We start from the raw sequence: 23,970 nt of genomic DNA, 5'->3' as shown, positions 1-23,970 counted from the left end.
CACTGATTCAATAAGCTTCCCTGGCAGAAAGCAACCTGCCATCCTGTGCCTGCACTAATTCTTCACACTTCTTAAGTAGTTAATCAGCCATTTAATCACCAATACTTAGGGTGAGCTGTAAATACAAAACAGCTGCGGAGGTTGGATCAATTGAAATTTTCAATACGGTGATCGATAAATTTCTGTAAGGTAGGACATCAAAGAATAGGGATTGAAGATGTGTAATTGAAGTTAAGGGCAGGCACACCAGGATAGAATTGATTGGTGGAATATCCTTCTAATTGATCCTGTTCCATGAGGGATGAATGATCCTGTGTTTGTGTTAACTTGTCAGGTTGCCAGAGCACTATTTGCAGTGTAGAACTGAACACTCCAGCAGTCCAGGCAGTGACTGTCGGACAAAGAAACAATATAATTCAGGTGTAAACCCTTCCTCAGCAAAGGTATTTGATCCAATGCAAATGAGATGTACAAGCCTTTACAAATGTTATTGTTGCTGAAGTAAAGTGATTTACCACCGGAGTCATTGGCCACAAGTACAGTTTATATCCCTGGTCTCCCAAGAGCCAACCTTTCATATGGTTTAGCCCAACAAATAATGTGATGACATTGGACAGGGTGGAGCTGAAGGATCCCGTTGTTGGTAGCTTTTATGACACTGTATCACTCTCTTGGTTGCAGACTCTATATTTTGGCATTCCTCTTTTTAATCCACAACCATTTATAAAGAAATGCTCAAATGGCATCTGGGTGTGGTTGGGATATCCCTGCACTTCCCTGCCAGCCGGTTGTAACCAATCCACTTTGCTCCTACTGCCCAAGATTCCCTTTAAACTCAAAGCTGTGTCAACTGCCACAGTTTGGAATGTACAGAAGCGATCACTTACACTTCCAGCAACAACATTGTTAGTCTTGTTGACCTTACTGCATGGTACAAAGATTATGAATTATATTCCATGTCAGATCTTTTAAAATAAACCTGTTCAGAGATGTGATTATACCCTAGAGCAGGTAGCATTGGTGGTTTTAGCTCAAAAAGCAGCCTACATAGTAGGATGTTTGAAAGCTGACTATAAGCTGGTGTAATCAGCTGCCTTCAGTTGGGATGGTGAGATTCTGGAGCATATTAAGATTAATAAAAAGGAGATATCAGATGCTTTTGCAGGCATACAGATGCATATATCCCCTGGGCCTGATGAGATGTATCCCAGGCTGCAATAGGAGGCAAGGGAAGAGATTGCTGGGGCCCTGGCTGAGATAGTTAATACTTAACTGGTCATAGGAGAAGTCCCAGATGACTGGAAGATAGCTAATGTGGTTCCATTGTTTAAGAAGGAGAGCAGGGATAGTCCACATAATTACAGATCAGTTAGTCTGATGTCTACAGTAGGGAAATAAATCTGAAGGACAGGGTTAATCAACACTTGGAAAGGCAGGGATTGGTCAGAGAATTCCGACAGTTTGGAAGCAGTCCATTTGGCCCATCATTTCCACACAGACCCTCTGAAGAGCATCTCACCCAGACCCACAGTCTGCGTAACTCTGTATTCCCGTGGCTCATCCACCTAATCTGGACATCCTTGGACGTTATGAACAACTTAGCATGGCCAATCCACGTAACGTGAACATCTTTGGACTGTGGGAGGGAAACAGAGCAGATGACTAAATATGTTGATAAGGGTAGTGCAGTTGATATGGTTTTTGTGGACTTTAATAAGGCCTTTGACAAGAAGGCTGGTCCAAAATGTAACAGCCCATGGGATCCAGGGAAAACTGGATACAAAATTGGCTTGCAAATAGGAGGCAAAGGTAATGATGCAGGGATGTTTTTGTGGTTTGAAGCCTGTGACCAACAGTGTAACACAGGAATTGGTGCTGGCACCCTTGTTACTTGTTATGTGCATTAACAATGTGGATATGAATGTAGAAAGTATAATTAGTAATTTTGCAGATCACATGCAAGTCATTAGTGCTGTTCATAGTGAGGAGGATGGTCTCAGACTACAGTCTGACATTGATCAGCTGGTAAATTGGGCCGAGCAATGGCCGATCAAATTTAATCATGCAAAGTGTGAGGAGATCTGCTAAAAGAAGGACATACAGGATTAATGGTAGGTCCTTAGGGAGTACTGAGGTACAAAGAGACCTTGGTGGACAACTCCATAGATCCCAGAAGGTGTCATCACAGGTATACAAGGTGGAGGAGAAGGCATACAGGCCTTCATTAGCCAGAAGATAGACATAGGAGCAAGGGAATCTGTTTACAACTTCATCAATTATTGCTTAGTCCACCGGTGGAATATTTTGTGCAGTTCGGATCACCACATTATTGTAAGGATTTGATTTCACTGGAAAAGGTGCAGAGGAGATTCGCTAGGATATTGCCTGGGGTGAAAAGTCTCAGTTATGAGGAGAGACTGGACAGGCTGGGTTTGTTTTCTCTGGAACAGAGGAGGCAGAGAGGGTTATCTGATTTGGTATACAAAGTTATCAGAGGCATGGATAGGGCAGATCATAATCTTTTCCCCGTGGCAGACATGTCTAAGACCAGAGACGGCACAAGTTTAATGTGAGGAGTAAGTGGGTTAGAGGGGATCTGAGAAAACATGTTTTTCACCCAGAGGGAAGTAGCAATAGGAATGTGCTGCCTGGGAGAGTGGTGGAGGAAGATACTCTTGCAACATTTAAAAGGCAACTGGATAAGCACTTAAAATGCCAAGACCACAGTCGGCTATGGACCAAACGCAGGTAAATGGGATTAGTGTAGTTTGATGTTTTTTGGCCAACATAGGCCCTTCAGTCCACCACGTCTATTTCTGTTCTGTACGACTTGATATGCAAAGTAACTGGATTAAGATAATGCACAATGGATCCTGCTGTATAAAGACAGCTTGAGAAGTGCTGACAGAAACCTCTGTACCAGGCTGGTTCAAAGTCTGGCATTCATCATGTGATAGAAGGGAAGGACCTCATATATCAAAATGGAAGTCTTAAGTGTACAGGCATTAAGGGATTTAACTGCATCCCTGTGGATACTCAATCTAAGATGGTTGGAAGAGGCCACTTCCCATCAGCAAGGGAGTGCTGTATAATGGTGTAGGAGCTAAGCCTGGAATGTGGTTGATTAGGATAATTTGAGAAGGCAAAGGATAATTAATGTGAAGTCTGGCAAATACTGTGTGATCATGGGATGCTCGAAAGCTGACCATGGTCTGATCGTGCAGTCACATAGAATCATAGAGCTGCACAGCACGGAAACAGATCCTTTGGTCCAACTCGTCCATGCCAACCACATATCCTATATTAATCTAGTCCCATTTGCCAGCATTTGACCTATATCCCTCCAAACCCTGCCGATTCATATATCCATCCAGGTGCCTTTTAAATGCTGTATTTTTACCAGCCTCTGAAATTTCCTCTGGCAGCTCATTCCATACACACACTACCCTGTGTGTGAAAAGGTTGCCCCTTAGGTTCCTTTTAATTCTTTTCCCTCTCATCCTAAACCTATGCCCTCTAGTTCCCCACCCCAGGGAAAAGACCTTGTCTGTTTATCCTATCCATGCCCCTCTGATTTTATAAACCTCTGTAAGGTCACCCCTCAGCCTCCAACACTCTAGGTACAACAGCCCCAGCCTGTTCAGCCTCTCCCTATGGCTCAAAAACCCTCCAACCCTGGCAATATCATGGTAAATCTTTTCTGAACCCTTTCAAGTTTCACAACATCCTTCTGATAGGAAGGAGACCAGAATTGCACGCAGTATTCCAAAAGTGGCCTTACCAATGTCCTGTACAGTTGCAACATGAGCCCCCAAATCCTATACTCGATGTTCTGACCAATAAACAAAAGCATACCAAACACCTGCTTCACTATCCTATCTACCTGCAACTCCACTTTCAAGGTACTATGAACCTGCACTCCAAGGTCTCTTTGTTCATGATTAAGCTGATTGATTCATCTGTGATCAATTCATAACACCATTGGTTTGTAACAGCCAAGGCACGCTAAAAGCAAATCTGTAACAAGTGTATGTTTCCCCTTGTTCCCTTGTCTGCCCAAAGTTTTTGTCCCCACTGGTGTAAAACAATAAACTCTAGATTTTTGAAGTGGACTTGGGTGTCGAGTGATTATTTAGTCATTCCACCCCGATATATATATATAGGTTATTTAACTTCTAAACAGCTGTTGTGTGAAACATTGAGTTTACATCCTTTGAGTGAGTAGATTCTTGACTCATAGCCCTTCATGATTCAGTTGGGCCATAGAGCCAGGTTTGGCACACTGCATAATAGCTTGGCACGTTTCTTGTTGCGTTCAAAGGAAAGGCATATTAGAAATACCGGAATGTATGGGAAGAATACAACTGAAACATTATGGAGAGTGATTAAACAATGTGGCATTCGTTGTTAAAGTGCAGGACTTTGAGAGTTGTTATGTTTTATTTTCTGCCTTTCATATATTGTACAATGTTAAGTGACAGATTATTTATGGTATGTGTGTTCATGGGTTTGCTACATCCATGCCTCTCCCTATGTTGACAACAGAAGATTTGTGGAGCTGAGGAAAGGCATTAACAGCTCATGTGTTTGAATTGAGCATGAGTCCTATCTAGCTGGGTGTGGTCTGAGTTCGAGTCTATACTGCGACTTCCGATATGGATATGGGCACTGAGTTAAAAACATCTGCAGCCTCGTAAAAATAAACAACAGTTACTCTGGCTCAGTAAGTACAGTGCGATATAGATCCTGACAATCCATGGCTCATTTATGATACAAAAACAGAAATTGCTGGAGAGGCTCAGCAGGTCTGGTAGCATCTGTGGGCAGAAAACAGAGCTAAAGTTTTACATCTGGTGGCTCTTCATCAGAACTGATGGCAGCTCAGAAAAAGTGGCATTTATGGTGAAGATGGGGTTGGGAAGAGATGTGTGGATAGCTGGAGATGGAGTGCAGAGAGAGAGAGAGAGAGAGGGAGATATGAAAGGGATAGGCAGACAAGGTATTGTTGACTGTAAGCAAGGTCAGAAGAGGAGCTGAATAAAGTACTAATGAGGGCTAAGGTTAGAAGCGAATGGGGTAGGATATACTGAAAGCAACTCATCTTAGAGGCAAGGCATCTGCCCAATAACCCCCTGTAAAGTGACCTAAAAACATGGGGGTTGACCTAAAAACATCATGTAATCTGAATGGTGTCCTATTGGAAGTAGTGGAATTTTGTGCATCTGATCTTTTAGAATGATAAGGAGATGCCGCTGTTGGACTGGGGTGGACAAAGTTAAAAATCACACAACACCAGGTTATAGTCCAGCAGGTTTATTTGGATGTACTAGTGGGGTAGGATCATAGGACACAGAATTTATAGCACAAGATATTTTGCTATAAATTCTATGTCTTATGGTCCTACCCCACTAGCTACCTGATGAAGGAGCAGCACTCTGAAAGCTAGTACTTCCAAATAAACCTGTTGGACTATAACCTGGTGTTGTGCGATTTTGATCTTTAAGAAGACTAAAAGAGATGAAGAGTATAACTGGCTGGAGGAGCTCAGACCACACTCAGTTAGATAAGTCTCAGGCTCAATTTACAGACAAACCTCAATTATCTGAATGACTCGGATGGGGAGTACTTTGTTCGGATAATTGAATATTGGATAACACAGTTTAGCCAAGCATCGGAAACTTGTGATCTTGTTCGGATGTTCCAAAATTTGGATAATCGAGATTCTTCTGTAAACTGAAGTTTAAATGAGCTGCTGGTGCATAGCTCTTCTGTTCTCAACATAGAGAGGCATGGGTACAGCTAACTCATGGACACCTACCGTAAATCACCCTAACATTGCACAATACCTTAAGGCAGAAAATTAACAATAATAACCCACAAAGTTTCACACTTTAACAAAGGATGTGTGAGATATTGTGTTATGAGATACTGTGTAATAGGCTATCTTTATTAACTCATTCACTAGCTTGCTATATTCATTAATACTGGGTACCTGTTTGTTCATTCATCCATAACCCTTTACTAACCTGTTATTTACTATAAAAAGATTTTGTTCATTTGTTCATAAAACCGCGGTTCTGTAGTATCCAAATTTACAAACAAGCCTTTCAACTTATTACTGCATTTCCACACCATGTCAGCCCTTGCTACAACCAGTGTTTACCTCTGAATAAGTGTAGCATATAGAACAATACTATCCCCATCAAGTCTCCACAAAACATCGTATTATTAATCGGCCCTTACCAATCATGGACCTGAATACATTAAGTACCTGTTAAATACCTTTTAACTGGACCATTACCCCTTTAAGAAATTAACTGACAAAACAACGTTTCCGTGACATTGCATGAATGAGTGAAACTCATACTGGCAAATCGTAAACACATCTCACAACCCAGCTGCGGTAATCAGTTTAACATCCTTTGATCTTTTATTAAGTATAAGTCCGAGTACATCAGTTTTCTGATGAAGGGCTTTTGCCCGAAACGTCGATTTTCCTCATCCTCAGATGCTGCCTGACCTGCTGTGCTTTTCCAGCACCACTCTGATCTAGACTCTGGTTTCCAGCATCTACAGTCCTCACTTTTGCCGAGTATATAGGCCTAACATTTTTACTAATATTTATTAACTTAAAAGACAAAAGAACTAAAACATCCTAAGCAGATCGGACAGATGTCCCATCAGAAGTATCAGCCAGTGCTTAGCACATGTTTTAACCCATCTGCTGTCTCCCAAGACAAAAGCCCTTCAACCCTTTGTGTACGAGAGATTAAAAAATGTTAACACCATCGTAATGGAATTTTAATGTATGTAAGAACTGTCGGGATTCTGTTGCCGTCTCGAACCTGTGCTGTGATTGCTGAAGAAAGAGACTTCACCACTCACCAATTTCGGTCATTATTTGAACATGATCTCACAGATACCTCATAGTTTAATTGCTCATCATTAAGTAGGACTCTGATACCAATTGGTTATATGCACAAAAGCATTTTGATGCTTTTTAAAACATAATTTCAAATTGAGGATCAAGCATTTTTTTAAAAAGGTTGAAAACATTGGAATGAATCAAAAAATATCACACAAGACTCAACAGACAGACCTGGACAAACATAGCAATGGGGAAAGAGAGAGGCACCTGGATGCTCAAGAGAGGAAGCTCAGACAAAGATGTCATGGGTCACATCGGGCAGAGATAAGGGTCACCTGATTCCAACTTGTTCATAACCAGGATTCTAACCAGTGCTGGAAAAAGATCAATGACCTGACAAAAGCAGACAAAGTAACCAATCATCACTCTCCCTTTGTTTTCTGGGTACCGCAGATGTTAGCATCCTGTTCAGATTCTGAAATTAATAGAAGCACTGTGGTCAAGGGGTGCACTAACTTTAGACAACACATGTTGTCATTTCCCAGTCACATGAATTAATCGCAAGAGCAAGTATCAAACCACTCCCTGATCCACTAAGGCAGTGAAATTACCCTTCTCGCTGTCATGGGTCTGATGTAGATGTGTGACGATGTATCATTTGGAATAACTGGGATTTGAATCTGGGTATTCTGATCTAAAACAAACTCCTATTGTTTGAGGTAATGGTTCTGAAAAGGTTAATGTTATATTAGGCTCCACCCAGTCTGAGGGTGTTACACAGTCTTTTGGGTGGAGAAGGACTAGTCCAGCACAAGTTCCTGATGGAGACAAATGTGTCATCTCTGGCTCTTGATAGTCTTTGCATTGGCCCTAAATAGGTCAATGTAACTTATAACCATTGTTATCATGCAGTAAGTTGTATCTTGTTGTGTGAGATTAGTGTCTCTTCTTGTTAAGATTCAATAGTGATTTATGCGTCAGTACCTTAGACAGGCCCTTTGACTCAGCACAGTAAAGAGGATTGGTAGGAGTGCTCTGTACACCAATGACTGGTGCTGCAACACATGACAATTTCCTTACCTGAAAAGACACACAGCTCCTCTTCAGTAGCATGAAATTAATCATAGAATCACAGAAGGGTCTCAGAACAGCAGGATTCAGCCCAACACATCTGCATTGACCCTCGGAGAAATTAACCTTGTGCCACCACTCGTTCTTTTCTCTGTAATGGCAAATGTTTCCTTTCCACTTCTCTTTTAAAACCTTCAATTAACCTTGCCTCCATAACACTTTCTGACAGTGCATCTAGATCATCAGCACTCAATGCAATAAAGTACTCTTTTTACCTGCAATCTGTGAGCTTTGGTTCTTGATCTTCCCACTGATGGGATTTACTGTCTTTTCTCCCTTTTTTCTCTGCGAGAGGAACAGTCCCAAATTCTCCAATCTTTCTATGTCGCTAAAGTTCCTCAACCTTGGAAGCATCATTGTGAATCTTTTCTGTCCCCTCTCTAATGCTTTTACATCCTTTACATCATAGCATGTGGATAACAGGTACAGAAAGAAACAAAAGGAAAATGCATCTCATTCTCATTCTCTGAGTATTTCCATTACTTCCTCCCTACCCTGCTCCGTCTCCCCCCACCAATTCACTGTCATTTAGGGAGATTTCAGGAAAGATTATTTCCCTCTGCTTCCATCCAGTACAAATCCTCTGGACATTTGTCTGTTAAAAGTTGCTGTTTCTTCTGTAACTAATGATGACAGTGAAAATTATCCTTCAGAACAAATGCATTGATTCCAAAATAATTTCGGATATCTTCAGAATATGGCAACGAAGGAGAGAATTGCTCTTCCTCTTATAAATCTCTTTCATGTACATTCGTGAGTAATTTTTGTGTTGTTATACCTGCAACTTTACTGGCTTTCCAAATCAAGGATTATATGCTCATTATCTCTGAACGATGCCATTCTTTGGGTGTATGTTCCTTGGCAAATAGTTTCAACATCCTTTCTGTTTCCTTTGGTTTCTGTCCAGATGCAGACATTTGGAACTTCATTTTCCACCCCAGCAGGCAGAGGTAATCTTGGAATGAGTTTTAATTGGAGTCACATGGATCATTTCCCCACTCACTGCACTCATTAACGGTGGTTAGTCTTGACTTTGTCTGAAGGAAGTTGGATGTCTTGTTTCGTTTTCATTCACTGGCAGCAATACAGTACTGGCAGCAGATTTTCTTTCAACTCTGTCACATGGAGAATGAAGGAATGGATTTTTTGTTTCCTCTCAGATCTGGTCAAAAATCTGTTTGCCTGACATTTCTCTCCCTCTGATTATTATGTCTTGAAAAGAGAACAAGTGAAGTGAAATCAAATGCTGTCACCTTCATACCTGCTGCTTGCAACTGATGTATCATTTACTTTGATCTTTGGGCGAGCAGAAATTAAAGATATATTGGGAATGTTTGTGATGCCACTGAATTCTAGCAGCTGGCAGTGGTGCATTTTGTTTGCGATAACACTGGAAGTTGACGCCTATCTTTGTACAAATCCCAGCAACCATCTGTCCGCTTTCTGCTCCACACCAGTGCTGTTGCCAGGATTGTAGTGTTCAGTCAGTGTAGGAGTCAGAACCGAGAAAAAGGCAGGGGAGATTGGGTTATGGCCTTCCTTAATCGAGACAGAGCTAGGAGAATTGAGAACTCGTGAAAAACAACAGGGGCAAGGCAGACAGAATATAAATAGAGGGAAGATCAGAGAAACACACACAGTAAACAGTGGAACAGATGGCAGAGACAACAACTAAACGAGGAGAGAAAATAGCAAGATAGGCTCAGGAGAAAATAAATAAAAGAGTGAAGTGGCATTTGAAAGTATTGGTGGAGGCGAGCCAGAAGTGGAATGATGGAAGGAAGACGGAAGCCAGGCTTCTGTGGAACAGGCTTCGCTCAAAAACAAAATGACCATCCAACCAAGGAGCGAGGAGGAGAGAGATCATTCAGCACCTTGAGAATACTCCACCATTTAACAATATCCTGGAGATCTGATTGTAATCTCCGGTCCATAGTGCTGCCTACCCCTCATAGGCTTTCAACCCCCATCCCCCTCAGCTAACCTCCTGTCCCTTGCCAAGAATCTATCCACTTCAAGTTTAAAAATATTCAAAGACTGTTCTACTGCCTTCATAGGAAATGAGTTCCAAAGATTCAGAGCCATTTGTGAGAAGAAAAATTCTCCTTATCCCCATTTTAAATGGGGACCCTTATTTGTAAACCACGATCCCTTGGTCTGAATTCTCCACATGAGGAAATGTGCTCTGCATCCATCTACCCTGTCAAGACCCCTCACCATGTTCTATGTTTTAGTCAAGTTGCCTTTCTCTCTTCTCACCTTTAGCAAATACAACCTTTGCTCATAAGATAACCCATCGATTCTAGGTAGGAGTCTCAAACTTCTGCTCCAACATCTTCTGGTTTTACAGTCTTACATCATTGAATCCTACAGTGTAGGGAAGAAGGAGAAAGTGAGGACTGCAGATGCTGGAGATCAGAGTGAGAGTGTGGTGCTGGAAAAGCACAGCAGGTCAGGCAGCATCTGAGGCGCAGGAGAGTTGACGTTTCAGGCATAAACCGTTCATCAGGAATGAGAGTTGTGGGCCAGGAGTCTCAGAGATAAATGGGGTTGGGGGGGGTGGGGGTGGGATGGAGGGAATTAGCTGGGAATGTGATAAGTAGGTGAAGGTGAGGGATAAGGATATAGGTCAGAGAGGAGGGTAGATGGGAAAGACAATGGACAGGTCAAGAGGGCAGTGCCAAGTTGGAGGCTTGGGACTGGGATAAGTGGTGGGAGGGGAGATGAGGAAACTGGTGAAATCCACATTCATCCTGTGCAGTTGCAAGGTCCCAAGCAGAAGATGGGGCATTCTTCCTGCAGGCCTCGGGTGGTTTTGCACACTGTGTCAGCTCTTTTAAACCCTCCTCCAATTTACCCTTACTGTAAAGCTCTTCCCCACTGTGACCTTTTCCTTTTCAACCCCCTTTGAAAGTTACCTTTGAATATGCTTCCACTATCCTTCAAACCACAGTAGCTCCCCTGTGCAAAACAATTCTCCGCAAACTCCTCTGGAATACACAAACACTAGACACAATATGTAAAGTATTATATTAGCAATCTCGATACAATAATGTATTCTCCTGCATTTATAGAGGAAAAACATGTTGATACAATACCTGTGGAGAAACAATAACCAAGACGAATAACCAAAATAATCCAATTGCTGAATTACCCTGAACTGAAGAGGTTAGCAGTGAGATTCTACCTTTTGTAGGTTTGTTTTTAAACAGGAATCAGAGCCAATTATACATGAATTAACAGCCAAATTATAACTTTAAATAATGATGTGGAGGTGCTGGTGTTGGACTGGGGTGGACAAAGTTAAAAATCACACAACACCAGGTAATAATCCAGTAGGTTTATTTGGAAGCACTAGCTTTTCAGCGCTGTTCCTTCATCAGGAAGCTGTTGGACAGGATCCTGCTCTACAGCTACCTGACGAAGGAGCAGCGCTCCGAAAACTAGTAATTTCAAATAAACCTGTTGGATTATAACCTGATGTTGTGTGATTTTTAACTTTAAATGAGGAAGTTGAATTTCACTTTACATAGTTATACAACAAAAGAATGTATTACACAACAACACATAGCTCCATGACTCTCCACACAAAGGTGGTATCGTGCGCAATCTCACAGTCTTTCCAACTTGGCCTCTGGAACAAAGGATCTTTCACCTTTGCACTCAGACGATTCATCCCTCGAATCACATTTGCCAGCAGCTGTACTCCATCTGGCCTCCTCAGATACAGCAAACTCTGACAAGCCCCACATCAATTACAACATTTCAAAGGCATCTGGATGCATATATGGATAGGAAGGGTTTAGAGGGATATGTGGCAAAAACTGGCAAATGGGTCTAGATTAATTTAGGAAATCTGGTCAGACCAAAGGATCTGTTTCTATGGTGTACATCTCTATGACTTTATCTCTGAAGTTTCTCTCATTATCAGTACTGATGGCATTGCTTTACAGAATTTTTTAACGGACCAACCAACAATACCTGGGTTCACAACCTAGTCTGCTGATAGAACCCCTTCACCCTTCTGCATACCTGAGCAATTAAACCATGTTTAACATTTGGCCATTTTTAGCCTTTTGTACATTCCTTCCCCAAAAGCTTTCTATATTCTATTTTTATTCTCCTTGCCTTTGTTATAATAAACTCAAGTTACTCCTGAGTGCACCTAAAGTTTGATAGTTATATCGCTGTTTAGTGCCTTTGTGTGTCTGCCTCTGTGTGATGATTTCTTTCTTCCTGGAGCTGTCCTTTATGCCTGACAGCCATGTGGCTTTTGGACTTTACTTCCTTCTGTCAGGTCCTGCTTTCAGGTCTCAAGGCAGTCACATGGTCCAGTATTTCCCTACTATCCAAGAAAATTACAATTAATTTCTTTATAATTGATCAAACTTTTAAAAGTCATTTCAAACATTTTTAATAGCTATTAAAGATTCCACAACATATTAAACACATCACAAATTTCCTTACTCCATCACTTCCTGGTCAAGTGTTGCCAAAATAGTAATTTTGACAGTTTATTGCAATATACCTTTGAATAGAAATTAAACCTTTATTTTTGCAAAATTGATATTAGGCAATGATATTAAAACTTTGAGATGGTGTTTGACCTTATTTCCCATTGGAAACTGTGTAAAATCTCTGTGCTTCCCCATTCTGAAACAACGTATTGCATTTGTGCATATTGATCATTGTCACAATAATATCCATTGTCACAATAATAAAAAATAGAACTCAGGGGCAGCACGGTGGCTCAGTGGTTAGCACTGTTGCCTCAAAGCAACAGGGTGCTGGGTTGGATTCCAGCCTCGGACGACTGTTTGTGTGGAATTTGCACATTCTCCCCATGTCTGCGTGGGTTCCCTCTGGGTGCTCCGGTTTCCTCCCACAGTTCAAAGATGTGCAGGTCAGGTGAATTGGCCATGCTAAATTGCCCATAGTGCTAGTTGCATTAGTCAGAGAGAAATGGGTCTGGATGGGTTACTCTTCGGAGGGTCGGTGTGGACTGGTTGGGCCAAAGGGCCTGTTTCCACACTGTAGGGAATATAATCTAATATTCTCACCTCCAAAATAGATTGCATTTACAATTGTAAATTTTGGAGAGTAATGGACTTAAGAATAGCATTTTAAATGTTAATGTATAATTGTGGCACCCCCTTCATCAGATGCAATGATATGTTTAAAGACCGACTAGAAAAAGTTGCAGAAGAGAGGTTAGGACTCGTTGCTGTAGCCATGCAGCAGTGTTCAACTTAGTCTATGATTAATCCAGCAGTCTGTTTGAGGATTCTTCCATTCTGAATCTTCACCCAACCTGTCTTACTGCAGTCCTTCTATATGCATTTGTGCTTAAGCATATCTCTGGTGCTCTCCATGTCATTACTGTCAGTGTGCTGACTTGCTTCTTGTTTGTTTGTGTCCCATTGTAGTTTCTTTTTCCATCACTGGATCAAGGTTTCTCTCATTGGCGAGCTCAGTGCACGTTTGCACTTTATGCTACAAATACCTTGGAAGGCGTGACAGCTTTGTGGCAGGTTCAACAAATGGTGTTCCCACACAACGTGTTTGCTTTCTGTGTCCTGGTTACTGCATCAATACAGGTCACTGCACTTTATGCTTACCAATGATATTGTTCACCTACGATGGCTTCCTATTTTCTGTCAGGATTTAGCTGCATGTCAATGTCATGACATTTCGTTTTCTCTAAGAGGGCCTTTTGGAAAGCTTTAAAAGACATTGAAGTCAGCTCCATTATTTGCTCAGACAGCTCAGCCTCTGAAAACTCTCAGTCTTGTCATCGTCACAGCACCTACAGATGAGCTCATCTATTGATTTTTGTGGCTGTTGCCTGTAAGTCATCAACTGTAAATGGTGAGTTCTAAAGTTCACTTTTACAGAAGCTAATCTTCTAGCATTTCCAAGGGTTTAGCTCTGGCCCGTTCAGAATTGAACTATTGATCTCTGCTATCCTAATTTTAACCATTTGTTATTGCAGTTCTAATGGCTAAGAGTGAAAACCATAGCTCCATCTTTTGTTTAAAAAGCCTCAAATCAGACATTGCATCTGTGGCCTCCTAATCCATGCTTGGGAATTTGGTTGTCATCTTCCTGATGATCCCTGTTTATTCCAATGTTATTGATGTGTGGGGAATTTTTAGTAGTCAAAATATAAGGCTATAAGTGTGGAGATTCAGTAATGCAGCTGCTGAGCTTTTTTTTGCTTTTTATTTATTTCTTCCCCGTACCGTTCTCAGCTGCAGCACATTTTGTTTTTGTTTTGAACAGGAATAGCAGCCGCGGCTGTCTTGACGGCCCAACAGCTCAATTTGAATCGGATTCATTGCTTGCACGGGCCACTGAAGGCTGCATTGAGCAGCTGGAAATTAAGAGCTTTTTGTTCTAAATGGTGTACCTGTACTTATTCTACCTAAATCCACTGAGCATAACTCTTTCACAATAAGCACGACAACTCCCATATCATTATAGAGGCTTGCTACTTGCTCCTTTCCAAAACCAATATATTTTCTTGGAATGGTGTTGACAACTATAGTTGTGAACAAACGAGTTTGAAGTTTGGATAAAATAACAGCCGGTCCATTAAAGTACCACAGGTCTTTTTAACATTTGCTTCCTGTAAACATATCATAGGAATATCTTTTAAATCCTCATACATGCAGAAGTAATTTTCCCTTGTTCTTTTTGTGATTATTCAATTGGTATTACTTGTTCTCCTTCGCATTTTTTTTTCCAATTTCCTTTCTTGTTTCTTGAATTCATTTGTGCCTCCTGCTTTTTTTTTTGTTTAACTAACTGCTGTACTTTAATTTCCTCTCTCTACTTGCTACTTCCAAGGCATCAATTAATGCATTTGGATTTCTGTCTTCTCACACAGTTGTAGACAGTTTAAAATAAACAGGGTAATGACTATATTAGATGGCACAATGAGGAATTTATGCAAATACACTAACTCTTTTTTTTAAACAGTGGAATAAGGAAATTAAATAGACCTTCATGTCTATTATTCTGCTTCTGGTGTCGTATCTGTCTCATTTGCATCCTCCCCGGCATATCCTTAAAGAAACACTAAATTTTTGTTTGTGCTTTTCCTTCCTTATTTTGTTCCCTAAATTGATCTTCTGCAGTCTTTCCTCATTAACTTGAGATCCTTAAAGTTTTCTTTGGCACAAGGCCTGCACATTAAACAGAAGAGCAATCTTATTTTATACACTTAACAGATTGTTGTAGAAATGCATGGGAGTGAAATTTGAAATAAAAGAACAGAAACAGAATGCAAACATCTTGAATGTACCACCAGTACATTTAAAAAGAGAAACTTTTTTGTGTAATACCATTAATGACCCCTCAATGTTCTGAAGTACTTCGCAGTTAGTGAAATACTGTTGATTGTTGCAATGTAGAGAATGATTAATTTATACAGAGCAAGGACCTGCAAATAACAATGTGAGAGCATCCACACATTATTGTTTCTTTTAATGATGGTGACTGCGGAATAAATGTTGTTCAAGCATTGGGAAGAACCTTTTTTTGTTCCTCAAATAGTACTATGGAATAATTCACATCCATCTCACTTCCACATATCATCTGGTTTCACTAACACTGCTAAACCCCTTCAGTACTACTCTGAAGTACCAGCTGGTCATCTTTCTGTAAAGGTTAAATAGGGGTCCATCCAGTTATTAGATCCTCCTGGTGCTTCAGGTGTATATATAGTCTTCAATAATTAAGAAATGCCTTGGGTTTGTTTGATAGAGTCAAACACCAATGTATGTTTGTTTATTCTTTTTTTTGGTTTTACTGTGCAGAACCGAAGTGCTTTAGTGTCTATATATGTACGTAAAGATTTTTTAATGAATAAAGTAGATATTTTGAAATTGAAAACAAAAGCCTGGTTCTCTGGAATGAGACTTAGAAGCCACAACCTTCCGACATTGTTATTAACTGAGCCAAAGCTGATGTATGAAATAGAAGCCATTGACATGCATACAAAATGGTATAAGGACTTTTATGTAGTCAGCATAAAGGTTTCACTTCAGTTTTGCAGTTAGATTGGTGTGAAAATAAGGATTCAGCTTCTTAGTCTCAGTGTGAATAATAGCCATGTGTTTCATTCCTGAAAGGCAGATCTTGACTCCAGTAACTTAGGCCAAAGGTATGATTTCATGGATTGAGGCAAAAGATTTGTGATTGAACTTCTAGTATAAGAGTTTTACCATTTAAAATTATAAAAGTTTAAAACTCTTATTTTGACAGTGTTTTCCTGTCAGTTACAAGGTGTCAGGATGTAGAATTGAGGATGAAAGTGTTGACCTTAATCAGTACTTCAGAGTGAAAATAAAATTGGGCGTGCTTTGACTTTGTAGCATGTGAATTCAGTTTGAGTGGCGTGCAATGTTTACAGCAAACAAAAGTTTGTAATTTTCTGTTTAGTATATCTATTCATGATAGTTCCAAATGAAGTCTGTAACAGTAACAAAAGAGATATTATGCCCTAAAATCAGTATCTGTGCAATGTTGCATATCAACAAAAGATTGTAAATCTGTTTTGGAGCACCTACAAGGTTTGTTTCTCTCATTTAGCACAACAATAATGTAATAATTTTTAGTTGGCGCAGGGCAGATTAAGGAGATTGCCCCTGAGAAAGAAATTCACCCACTCAGTGCCACAAACCACCTTTGTTTTTCATTGACTGCAGCATTGAACTCTCCACAAAGAAACCATAGCATCTCAGCGTAACAACACTGCAAATTCAGCAGGCCATGCTATCACCATAGAAACTACAACTTCAACCTTATTTCTTATCACATTTTGCTGTTAGAACCAAATAAAATTATATTTCATAATACCACATTTGAGTCAGTAATACATGGGTAGGAATAGAATACTGGACCATAAACAGTGTTGTCAGTTTTAAATCACTAATGATAATACCAAGGTTCTAGGTGGTGGCCGAGTAGCAGGGGTGCGTGCAGGCGCTTGCCCGGCATTCATCCATTCTTGTCCGCTTTCTTTCTTTCTCTTTCTGCTCTTTTTACTTCTGTGCTTTTTCTTTTGGAGCCTTTTGCAGCAGGTTAGCTGGTGGCATCTGCGTGGCAGTGAGAGTGGGCAGTGCATAGAATGGGCGGCTCTTCACCGCTACTGGAGGTGGCAGCGGCAGCAAGGATGTCCTCCTGGCATTCGGGGCAGAGGCAGCAGTAGTGCCCAAGCTCCTCCAGTGATTGCAGGCGATGGCGGACATTTCAAGATGGTGGCTCCGGCAAAGTGACATTTCAGAGGAGGGCAGCGGGAGCGAGACTCTGGGCCCGGTGATATCAGACTTGCCTGGCCTGGGAGCGGAGCAAGGAACTCCTGTTTGCAGTAGGCCTAGAGCAGGGACTCCTGGCATTGGTGAGGTGGCAGCTGAAGTGACGGCAGAGTGGTGTGCCTAGAGCGGGTACTCCTGGCATCAAGGTGGCAACAACACCGGGGACTCTTGGCTGCAGGGCGAGTGTGAGTTCAGCACGGGAACTGGCATTCGTGAGATGGGCCAGTGGCACAGAGATGGCACCTGAGAGTGGCAACTCCTACATTGGTGGATCTGGATCAGGGCGGCAGTGAGGAGGGGAGGCAACGCAGGATCATTGGTGAGCTGGCTCAGGACTCTTCCAGTTATATCTTTTTATTCCATGACTATTCAAAATGGTGCTGGCTTATGTTGACAGTTGAAGCTTTTCACTGTATTTTACCATATTATTCACTGTAAAATACAAGTGGCAATAAATTGTTCAACTTCAACTTATCAATCATGACTTGGTCCTTGTGACATAAATCTATGGGTGTCCATTTACTGGTTTAATGTGCCCTCTTCACTTGGATAAGGTGGAAGTAAAAGGTAATTATGTAGGTCAACCAATTTGCTTGATTGATTTTAATGTGATTTAATTTATACGGTATTACTTATAATGGGGATTCCATCCAAACAGAAATGTGCATTATCTCAGGATTTCAAAAAAAAAATTTGCAATGCCTTTAACATGGAAGTACTTTGCAGATAGGTTTAAGGAAATGAATACTACAGCAGGCATGTAAAGATTTTAGGAATGACTCATGGTTCAGTCAGTGAGAATGTGATTGAGAAGGTTTTAAAGGCAAAAATGTATGGTTTAATTTGGGCACACTCTAACTGCAATGAGTATGTCGTTGGAGTATAGCATTCAACTTTAAAGCAATGGATTAATTTTATTTATTCCTCTCACACTCTTGCTGGATTGTTCTGCTACTGAAAGGTGGAAGACATTCCCATCAAGCAGTTCAGCCAGTAAAGTTTCCCTTGTTCTACCCCAACTGTGTAAATCTCCTAAATCTTCTGGTTTCTGCCAAAGGTTGCCTTTGTGACTAAAATTAATTAAGCTTAGGAAAAATGTCGATTTTTGTATTCTGCATTTTAAATCCATTGTAGCGAGACAGCACAAGTTTATTTCACTTGCAATCTTTACAGATAGAAGAAAGAGGGAGATTAACATTTTGTTAATCTTGCTTGGAAAAGTAAATAATTAGGAGAAAGTGAAGGGTTTATTCCTGATGAAGGGCTTATGCCCAAAACGTTGACTCTCCTGCTCCTTGGATGCTGCCTGACTGGCTGTGCTTTTCTGGCACCACACTCTTCAAAAGTAAATAAGTAACCCAGATGCCCGGGTAAAAGGATAGTACTGCTTTAAATTGTTTAAAATGCCCACCTGATCATTCCTGTATTGTTGTGGGTTCATGAAACCCAGAGAAATGGAGAATCTCAGCCTCAAATAAAGTTCAAATGTGTGCCTTTTTACATAGTTCCTGGGAAAAAAAAAATGAAAGACCAAACAATGTGAGATCTCCTGTGAGGGAAAGGATGAGTCTGATGGTTTTCATGTGTTTGCAGCCCAAGAACTGGCCAGAAAGTACAAAATAAAGTTTCACGAGATAAAGATAGGAATGTCAATTAAACTGAGAATCATTTTCAATGCTGGAGTGACATTGTGTAATTTCTTCAGGAATTGTCATGCTGAGCTGAATAACTGCAATTCCCATAAACTTATCGCTTTGCTGAACTTTTGCTACATCCACTTGAATCTACTGACTCATCCCTTTGTTATTTCCAACCATTGTTTCTTCTGACTGGCACAGTGCTCTTTTATGCATCTCTTAGGGAAATCTGCTTGGATCAGTTCAGAGCATAAAAATTTCAAACCATTTGAGAGAAATAGTTATTCAAGGCTGACTGAAAGGAACGGAAATGAGACTCATTGATTGTCTTGTATTTTTATCTGAGCACATGGTGCCAGTTCAGATTTTCAAATTTGATTTTTGTGTTAGAGACTAAGATGTAGTTAAAAAGAAGAATTTAAATGTACTTTGTTATTGGTTGAAGTGTTTACTATCACTATTCCTTTGGCGATAAAAGGGCTGGGTGTCCCATCACGTTCTTTTGGTGATACATGTTTCAATAACAACAACCACAAAGCAACTTGTTTGGTTTGAGGGTAGGCATACAAAATGGAAGACCCAGTAAATAATTATCTCTGTTGCTTTACGATCAGAGAGAATGCTGGATCGTAGGCAAGGAGAGTAAATTGAAAATAACTAACCAGTATTTTGTTATCCAGCAGTAGTGAAACTACTTTGAATATATAGCTACATCCATGCTGTGTGCAGTGCAGTTTTCACAGCCAAACAGCGGCATGGTAGCTCAGTGGTTAGCAATGCTGCCTTACAGCACCAGGTTCGATTCCAGCCTCGGGCGACTGTGTGGAGTTTGCACATTCTCCCAGTGTCTGCATGGGTTTCCTCCCACAGTCCAAAGATGTGCAGGTCAGGTGAATTGGCCATGCTAAATTGCCCATAGGGTTAGGTGCATTAGTCAGAGAGAAATGGGTCTGGGTGGGTTACTCTTCAGAGGGTCGGTGTGGACTGGTTGGGCCAAAGGACCTGTTTCCATACTGTAAGGAATCTAATCAAATATCGTTACTGATCTTTTTTTTAATGTAAGTACCCTGGGAGCTTTAAGAGCAGATTTCTCTCAGGAAGTGATCTCCACCTTGAGGACAGTTCAACATCATCATTGCCGCAGTGAAATCAGACCAATAATATGTTCACACAAATGTTTATAACACAAGTGAAACGATTCTGTCAGATGTTATAAAGAAATTACTTCAAAAATCTTTGTCTCTGGGAGCATCTTGTTACATTGTGGCATTGCTGACAATGTTTGTCTGTGTGCAATCAGACTTATTCATTAGGAAGTGTATGTCTTGCTTAGGTTTCTTGACTGGTTTATTCTTTATACAAAATCAAATGAAGATGAATATTACTTGGTAGCTTAAATTATTTAAGATGTCGGAAATAATTCCTCAGAAGCTATATCCCATCATCAAGTCATCCTTTACACACGGAAAGTCCTTGATACTCATCCAGCTTCCTCAGAGCCAGCTCTCGGAATGAGCAGAATCTATGATGCTCCTGTTTATATCTGTCAGCCAGGGCTCCCTAATTGGACCAGGTTAACAGCCCCAATTAGGGAACTCGTATTCTATGAGGTCAACTTGGCTGACCTCGTTTCAGTCACCACAATGTCAACACTAGTGTTAGGGTTTACAACAGACTGGACAATGCTAACCTTTCTGACTGTGAAGCCATTAAAGAGAAATGGATGGAGGATGCAGAAATATACAGACCTTAATGGCTTTCCTTACAAGAAGTGAGATCTGTCGTGCTTTCAGTCTATCTGTTTATGTGTAAGGAAATGACTGAAATGTTAAAAATGAATCAGGTCTCTCATTGCACCAATTGTTTACTCTCAGTTTTGACAAAGGATTTGATTTCCTCTTGCTACCCCTTGTGCTCAGAATCTATTTTATTACTTAAAGTACTGTGCTGGATCAGTATCTTGCTGTTAATTGTGTTGCTGCCTGTTGCTCGAATTATAAATTAATTTGGTTAAGTATCTTTAGCCTGGTCACATGACCTGTAATTTTCTAGCTTCTTGATGGAGCAAAAGAATGTGAAGAAGATAGAGTATATTGTCAAGTAATTTGAAGTTGATTAACCTGTTGGTCTAACATGTACGTGGTTCTAGAAGTCAGGGCTGGCTGAATTATATTTGGATTTAAGTTCCTGTGCAGTGCAAGGTATAAGGCCATATGTGGGTCAAGAGTGTGGTGCTGGAAAAGCACATCAGGTAAGTAGCGTCCGAGGAGCAGGAGAATCGATGTTTCAGGCATAAGCCCTTCATCGGGAAAAGGCCATAGTCCCAACAATGCTATTATTGAATCAAGCAGCATGTTCTTTCATAAGATGATATAAAATATGATCAGGAGTAAGCCATTGAGCCTTCTCCACCATTCAATACGATCATCTGACTTTTACCTTAAAGTCACTTTCTTGCCTGCCTTTCCTAACCTTTGACTCTGTTGTCAATCAACAACCTTACTCAGTCTTAACTGATTTCAATAGCCCAGCCTCCACAGCTGCCTGTGGAAGAGAATTTCAAAGATAACAATCCTTCAGGAGAGAAAAAAAATCATTGTCATCTCAATCTGATAAAAGGCCCTTATCTTTTCTCTGTACTCCCCAGTTCTATAACACCACCAAGAGAAAGCATCCACTCAGTATCTGGCCTAGTAATCAAATCCTTCAGAACCTTGTGTTAGTAATGGACAGAGGAGGCACTGTACTCATCCAGTCCCCACTTGCCAAACCCAATACAAATGTCTACTGTTAGACAAACTGTTCAATATGATTCTATGATTAGCCAATACTTGTTGAAGGGTCCTAAATGTTCTACTAGTTGTACTGGCAACCAATTTATGATAATCAGTCAAACTTGTAACATAGTTCAATTCATGCTGGCAAGAAGTGACAAGCACTCATACATGGAGACCCATTCTCTGGGAACAAACAGAATGAATGTTTAAAGGGATATGTTTAAGTATTGAACCTTTTTATAATTGCCAGGGGCTTGGGAGCCTGTAATTAGTTTCTCCGTGCCAGTGCTTTAGCCAATCAGATTTGAATCACCCACCAATTGTGTGCCTTTTCTCTTGGGGTGTAATCTGCTATGATCCTGTGAAATCTTATGTTTGCCCAGATGAGTGCAAGATAAAAAGGTTCAACAATATGTCCCTCTTTTTGGCAAAATTTGTCTGTGACAAACTATACAAATGTTAAATAACGTAGAAGAAGTTGGTTTCCAATTCGGTCCATGCACCCCTTGTTCTTCTTGCTACCAGATTGCAATCCATCCCTGGAGAACCAGTCACATCAAAAATGTACAAAATGTAAAGAAACATTTTGATGACTTTTTTTTCTAATGTTCCACACTAAATAATTTCAACTTTAAGAGCTGGTTTAAAAGATTAGAGGATTTGTTTCTCATTCTCAGAGAACCAGTGAACAATTCTGATCTGCCAATATTTATTCATTGTTCCCACTAATAGTTAAACAGAAAGGAAAAAGAAACAGTCAGATTTTCCCAAAGACAGTGCCTGACACTGTCCTATGCTCAGCTGCAATAAGCTTTGTTGGACCCCTGTTGGATTAATATGGAAAAATGGCCTATTTTGGATAATTGTATGACACACGGAATTGAAGGGCACTAGCATTAAGGTGGCTAAATGTAGCAATTGTGCAGTTAAATAATCTCATTTAAATAGCTTGAAAATCAATACAGATGTCAGGATTTGAATTCAGTCCCAGTGACTGAGTTCTGCAATCCAACACATACCCAATGGCAGCTTTGTCCATTGCAACTTCGAGGGGGATACAGCAGAATAAATGCGAAGATGTCAAAGTTATGAATGGGTATTCATAACGTAGATTGAAGCTGTTTCCACTGCTAGGTGAATCAGCAATCAGAGGACTTGGATTTAAGATAGTTGCCAAAAACGCCAGACTGAGACGAAGAGAATTTTTTATAGTGTGGGTTGATAGAATTTGAAGTGGTAGCCTGTGAAAGTATGGTGAAAGTATAAGGGAACTGGATATGTAATTTAAAATGAAAAATGCAGGATTAAGAGAGGGCAGGGCAGTGGGATTATTTGAATATCTCTTTCTGGGAACTGGCAATGACACATTGGGCCAAATAGCCTCCTTCAGTGCTGTATGATTTGATGATCACAACCTCTGGAGACTTCATATCAGCCTGAAGTGACAGCTCTTGTCAGTGGCTCCAGGTAATATGTTGCCATTAGGGTTGGAGGCAGTCATCATTCCTGATTATTCTGAACTTGACTCATGCGTACAGAAGAAAAATCTCCTGATCAGAAACCTAAAAGCAGCATTTATGCACCGTGTCTGCCCCAGTCTAACACCAGTGCCCCCACGGCATGAATTTTAGTGAGGACTGTGAGTAAATGTGGTTTCTGTCATGTGCTGACTCTTGTTTGCTGGACTCGTGTCCAGGTTTGAGTGACTGGGCAGGAGTAGTCATTAACTTGTGATGCGTCACTAAAAAGCAGCCTATTGCAAAATATAAGCTTTGGTTTTTATCATTTTGTGGATGTAAGTGTTACTGGGTGGGCCAGCATTCTCCTGACCATCCCTAATTGCCTCCAAAAAGGTAATGGGAGAGGGGATTCCTGGATTTTGAGCCAGTGACAATGTAGGAATAATTAGGTGGTCCAAGGTAAGGGTGATGTGTGGCTGGCAGAGACATTTGCAGGTGGTGGATTCTCCCATGGATAAAGAGCCCTCCTCTTTTCGGAGACAAGGAGCTGTTAGGGAGGTGTTGTTGATGGAGGCTTGGCAAGTTCCAGCAGTATGTCCTGTATTTGGTGCCTCTGCACCAGCAGTGGAGGGAGTGAATATTTAAGGTGGTGGATGGGGTGCTGAGCAAACTGTTTTGCTCTGGATTGTTTGAGATTATTCCATGCCAAACCAGACTTGTGCCTTGTAGATGGTGGACAGGCTTTGGGCAGTTAGCAGTTGAGTTACTCACTACAGG

General features: G+C 40.8%; 1 protein-coding gene across 5 annotated transcripts in view; it reads left to right on the top strand.

Moving 5' to 3' along the window:
• LOC122564836 (serine/threonine-protein kinase Nek6) overlaps window positions 1–23,970 on the top strand; it is a 272,209-nt gene that overhangs the window by 109,707 nt on the left and 138,532 nt on the right. Inside the window, exon 1 of one of the 5 annotated variants that reach the window (XM_043720155.2) lies at window positions 13,481–13,867. The exons of the other annotated variants lie outside the window; for them this stretch is intronic. Coding sequence (XP_043576090.1) covers window positions 13,865–13,867 — 3 coding nt within the window. The 5' untranslated portion in view covers window positions 13,481–13,864. Of the gene's footprint in view, window positions 1–13,480; window positions 13,868–23,970 lie in introns of those variants that run through there. 5 annotated transcript variants of the gene reach the window in all.

This window comes from Chiloscyllium plagiosum, unplaced genomic scaffold, assembly GCF_037043375.1.
Source record: "Chiloscyllium plagiosum isolate Xiang-an unplaced genomic scaffold, Cpla_swu_hap1 HiC_scaffold_21, whole genome shotgun sequence".
NCBI classification, from domain to species: Eukaryota; Metazoa; Chordata; class Chondrichthyes; order Orectolobiformes; family Hemiscylliidae; genus Chiloscyllium; species Chiloscyllium plagiosum.
Note: the sequence above shows the minus strand (reverse complement) of the source record. Positions and strands in the feature narration are given on the sequence as shown.